This window comes from Notothenia coriiceps, unplaced genomic scaffold (assembly GCF_000735185.1).
Source record: "Notothenia coriiceps isolate Sejong01 unplaced genomic scaffold, NC01 NC01_scaffold00003807, whole genome shotgun sequence".
Taxonomy (NCBI): Eukaryota; Metazoa; Chordata; class Actinopteri; order Perciformes; family Nototheniidae; genus Notothenia; species Notothenia coriiceps.
In genome coordinates this window covers 1-5825 of record NW_011336508.1, presented here as the reverse complement: position 1 = coordinate 5825, position 5825 = coordinate 1, and the positions used below count along the sequence as shown (strand labels likewise).

The 5825-nt window shown below is 37.3% G+C and overlaps 1 protein-coding gene across 1 annotated transcript; it reads left to right on the top strand.

Moving 5' to 3' along the window:
• Positions 1-307: 307 nt before the first annotated feature.
• On the top strand, positions 308-2870 carry LOC104941732 (guanine nucleotide-binding protein subunit alpha-11-like; the record flags this gene model as incomplete). The annotated part of the gene is made up of 2 exons (XM_010766865.1): positions 308-461; positions 1654-2870. Coding segments are annotated over 2 exons (345 nt in total), but the record flags the coding sequence as incomplete, so codon positions are not given.
• Positions 2871-5825: the final 2955 nt, after the last annotated feature.

Sequence of the window (5825 nt, the reverse complement as noted above, 5' to 3'; positions counted from 1 at the left end):
TATCACCTGAATCTCCTCCTAGAGCTCCATTGAGTTCTTTGTAACCAAATCTCTCTCAGAGGGGCGTGGGGAGGGGCTCCTTATTTTCATCTAAAGTAAGAGACTTTGGAAACAGGGCTGAAACAGAGGGGATTATGGGTAATGCTGCAATGATTTGTTTGGTGTTTCAGCCACTCAGAGACAGTCTCTGGATATATCTGAGACCTATAGTATATTGATGAAAAACAGTATGATAGGGGACCTTTAATTTATCTTTAAAAAACCGAATATCAATCTTTTTGACTTTTCTCCCATCTTTTTTCTTCAGAATCGACTGCAAGAAAGCCTCGCCTTGTTCAAGACCATCCTCTCCTACTCCTTTTTCCAGGAGTCCTCCACCATCCTCTTCCTGAACAAAAAGGACCTGCTGGAGGAGAAGATCTCACGCTCTCATTTGGCGACATACTTCCCGGCCTTCAAAGGTAAAGCATGCTCTTCTCTGTGAATAAAATCCCTTTTTACTATTTAATGCTCCATATTTACTCAACATTTCAGAGGGAAATTATGTACTTTTGACTTCATTTCAGACATCTAACTGCCTTCAGAACCTGTAGTTTGAAAACATATAACGTTCTTTTATATACTGTGCCTTGTTATAAATAAAACTGCCAAACTGCATATTTAGTTGCAACTAAAATGATTTGTTGATTTACCGCCTCGCCTGCATATTGCTCTTTTTCTTTTCTTTCCTGGCAAAAATATAAAAATAAATACTCCTAAAGTATTCCACGGGGTTTTCTGATGAATGAAAACTAATGTTTGTTGTCCACAGCTGTCGTTAAATTATCCACCGACTGCTTTCTGCGGATTGATATGACAGCACATAGTCCCTTTATCCTCCTCAGCAACGTTCTGTTCTCCTTAGCAACGGTCTGTTCTCCTTAGCAACGGTCTGTTCTCCTTAGCAACAGTTTGTTATCCTTAGCAACGGTCTGTTCTCCTTAGCAACGCTCTGTTCTCCTTAGCAACGGTCTGTTCACCTCAGCAACGTTCTGTTCTCCTTAGCAACGGTCTGTTCTCTTAGCAACGGTCTGTTAGCAAAAATTAACAGACCTCTGGAAGGACCAAATTCAAATTCTAAAAGTATAATGGAAAATGGCCCAAACCTGAAACTTGTGCTTGTCTTATATTGTACTTCTTAGATATATATATGAAAAGAGGGATTATTAACACACACACACATATATATATATATATATATGTGTGTGTGTGTTAATAATCCCACTTTTCAAATAAATTCAGTCAATCTTTGTTGATAAAAAAGCACAATAATTTATTTACATAACAAGCTTGAAATAGACCCTTCATATTTCCCCTTTTCATCAGCAATCTGAGGCTTCTGTTTTGAACGAGCTGCCTACGAAATAAATGAAAACTGATGGAGAGCTGTGATATACTTATTTGATTGAATCTGCTAACTCGTAATTTAATTTAGGAAGCAATATGCCTCACCATTAGTGAGGTCCAGCCCTTCGTATGTTTTTCTATATGTGACCCTCAGTGAGAACAGGTTGGACTCCCCTGCTTTAAAATGTCTATCTGTTGGGAGAAGTGAGTGACGGATCAATGCTGGGATCCTCTCTCAGAATGTAATTTCCTCTCTTTCCTCCACAGGTCCTCAGGGAGATGCCAAAGCAGCACAAGAGTTCATCTTGCAAATGTACGTGCAGAACCACGGCGACCATCCCAAAAGTCTCTACAAACACTTCACCTGTGCCACGGACACCAAGAACATCAAGATCGTCTTCAGCTCGGTCAAAGACACAATCTTCCAGGAGAACATTGGCGTATTTAACCTGGAATAAGGCGGGGTGCAGACGGACAGAGTGACGCTTTTCAGGAAGAAGAAGGAGCCTTCGGTCACATGTCGTAAAACGTTATGGACTTTTTTTTAATCTCTTGTCGGCTGCAGTGTGTTCAAAGACATCAAAGGTAGGCAGCCGTTCCAGGTAAGAGACTGGAAATGTGTATTGTTATCATATTTAAGAAAACCCCCTGAAAACAAGTGCCGGATTTTAGGGTTTGTTCGGGTGGTTTTTATTTATTCCCTTCTCATTTTAAGCAATTTATTTGTTTTCTCTTAGGATTACCTTCACTTACTTATCTTTAAAAAAGCTTTAATGTTTTGCTAATGTAAAGCAACTTTAGCTACCCTGAGTGCTATGCAAATGTTATGTATGATCATTATTATTATTATTATGAAATATAATTAAATAAGAATTATTTAATTTACATTAATATGATTTAATGTAATGATAATAATAATAATAATATAAGAAGTAGTCGCCCCTTAAGCAATAACTTTTTGTTGTGATGAATGTAAATGATAGCACAGTTAGCTCGCTGCTGCACCACCTTCTTGATACAGCTGTAAATAAACATCTTGTTTAATTTTGGAAATTATTACATCTATTTTTATTCCAATAAATGTTGACTTTTGGACTTTAAAACGCGAAATGTTTCATAAATTTTTTTTAATCTAATTGTACTAACAACATTATCTTAGCCTCATGTTAAAATGAAAGATACACAGTACTGAAATGTTGATTTTGAATTTAGATTTCTGTGGTATGATGAAGCTCTGAGCGTTCTGGTTCAGCCCTAGTTAATTATCCTCCAGGGTTATTATATAAGAGTTACTTTTATTCAGTTTGGGAGACACCCAATCCTTTATATCAAACTGGTTAGACAAATACTCGTCAACCCATCGGGACTAACAGGAAACAAAAGAAAAGCCGGGAACTAGACTGACTAGATCACACGTGTCAAACTTAAGGCCCGGGGCCAAATCAGGCCAGTGGTGGATTTAATTTCGGCCCGCAGGATAATTTCTAATTCCTATTAGATCTGGCCCTCCGGTATATTGCACGCTTCACTCCATCCTGAGGGTCTCCTCAGCTCAGAGCCTGAGCCCAAACATTGATGACCTTGCACCCAAGATGAGATGCCAAGTATCTGAACTAGCATCACAGAGCAGCACACTGAGTTCAATGGATGTTTCCTTCTGCACTTTCTCTCTCACGACAACAGGGCATGTTTGGTTTCTCTTTGAGGGAAATAGTTTTGTTGAAGCTGTTGTTGGCCTGTGGGAAAATGTAATCATAAGAAATGACTCTGGAAAAGCTGCAGATAGAGCCATAAGAAATGAATGCAACTCATTATGTAATGTTTAATGTTGTTTTTATAGGCAATCATTTAAGCTTTGTTAGTTCCAGGTTTAATATGTGCAATAAGTTCATTTCAATAAGTTCTGTAATAAACATTGAACCAGTCCGGCCCTCGACTAGTACCCATTTTTTTATTTTGGCCCACTGTGTATTTGCGTTTGACCCCCCTGGACTAGATAGATAGATGGATAGATAGATGGATAGATGGATAGATAGATGGATAGACAGACAGACAGATAGATAGATAGATAGATAGATAGATAGATAGATAGATAGATAGATAGATAGATAGATAGATAGATATATAGATACTTTATTTATCCCAACTTGGGAAATGTTTGCGTAGCAGCAGCATATATTCAGCACTGTTCCTAATCTTATTTTGTCAATAATTAAAAAATGTTTGGATATTGAAAACACATGTACAAGCTCTTATTCTACCTTCAAAGTCAAAGTCAACTTTATTGTCAACCTTTCAGTTTGTGTGTACAGACAGAGAGATTGAAAACACCGTTTCCCACAATCCCGAGGAATACAAATATATATAAAAATATGTATATTCGCTCCTACCCTCACCCTTCTTTTTTTTCTTAACAACTTTGACATATAGATATTAAAATCACCCAAATAAGTGTTTTCATACTGGATTGTGAACGTTTTCTTATCTGTTTATTTCACTAACTGAAAGAAATATACAAACTGAAATCACCTGAATTTGTGTTTTTAAACTAAATGAAGTCAGACATTTTAAAAGGATGTTAATCTTTTTTTACCTTTCACAGAACTTTAGATGTAAAAACAAACGTAAGGTTTAGTGAAAAAATGATCAGATATCCTTTATTTGTTGCAAAGAGGGAAGAAATTGGCGGCTGGAAAATGAATAGCAGTTTATATATCTAATTAGATAATGGTTCATTTGCATATTTAAGCATGCTATTTCAGAAAATGTTTATAATACAAAAAAACAATTGTCTTAAGGTACTTAATCAACTGGAGAATTGTCTTGCAGATATCTTTAAGTTAAAAATATGACCCTATTCATGGTGTCTTACCTTAAGAGTGTGAAACTAGCCATATTGTGAAAGTAGATATTGCAAAGCGTTAACAGTTTTGTAACAGTCTTATGGTGAACCAGTAATAGCAATATTAAACTGTAAAAAAAGTATATATTGCACATAAGTATTTTTACCAGTGTTGGTGTGTGTGTGTGGCAGAGATGGCAAAAGTCCACACATCCTTTCCTCAAGTAGAAGTACAGATACTCATGTTTAAAAATACTCTGGTACAAGTAGAAGTACTGACTAAACTTCTTTGCTCAAGTCAAAGTAAAGAGGCTTTGAAATGTACTTCAGTAAAAAGTACCCATAACTAGCAGCTGTTTTAAAGAGTACCTGACCTCCCTTTATATTAATAGAACAATAATGTAATTGTTAGCTAATGAATGTTTCCATGCTGAACAACGGCAACATGACAACGTTTTCATTGGTCCCTCTTCTTTAGAGAAGACCAGGAAATGATGGATACACGGATCGTGTTCAAATCAATAGGCACGCAATGACTCTAAATAATAATGATCACGCCACCAAACACACATTCAGACTAAAGGAACCAGCCTGTTTGGAAAATGTGAGAAGTAGAAAGTACAGGTATTTATGTTCAACATGTAAGAAGTAGAAAGTACAGGTATTTGTGTTCAACATGTAAGAAGTAGAAAGTACAGGTATTTGAGTTCAAAATGTAAGAAGTAGAAAGTACAGGTATTTGATTCAAAATTTAAGAAGTAGAAAGTACAGGTATTTGGGTTCAACATGTAAGAAGTAGAAAGTACAGGTATTTGGGTTCAAAATGTAAGAAGTGAAAGTAAAAAGTCGTCAGAAAAATAAGTAGTGGAGTCTTTACTCCACTACTTATTTTACTGATACCAGAAACATGTACTAAGTACAGTAATGAAGTATTTGTACTCCACTACTTCCCACCTCTGGTGTGTGGTGATGATATATGACAGCAGCTGCACTCATTAACCACAAAGCTGGGCGTGGTCACACTTTTTGGCTTGAGGCGTTATCAACCTTTGTGCTAAACAACGGTGTGGTGTGCAAAGGTCTGTGAGGCTGCCTGTCTGTCTTCCTGTCTTACCGTTGGGACTAAAGAGAGAAAGAGATATTCAGCTTTGGAGAGAACAACGCCTGTTTCTGTGGAAGGAGAGTCTGAGTAGGTAATATTGATTTGATCTGCTTTGTGGCTTTACAGTAGTTTGCTTGTTCAGAGTTAATGCACAATATAAAGGACACATTTTAAGTTGCCTTAACATTATTGTTTCTGAGCGGTTTGATTATTTAAAGAGGCCCTATTATGCTTTTGGGGGTTTCCCTTTTCCTGTAGGTTTCTGTGCATCTAAATGGTCTGCAAAGGCTGAAATCCCACTTTCAGGGACATATAGACATCACTACGTAACACTCCTATTGGCTAGCGCTCCAACACATTGTACCTGATAGGCTAAGGGGCGGGACATCTATTAGCGGTTGACAAATCACAACAGAGCCGGCCAGCTAACCAATCAGAGCAGACTGGGCTCTGGTTTCAGACGGAGGGTTAAAAGAGGTGTTGAAGCACAGGCAG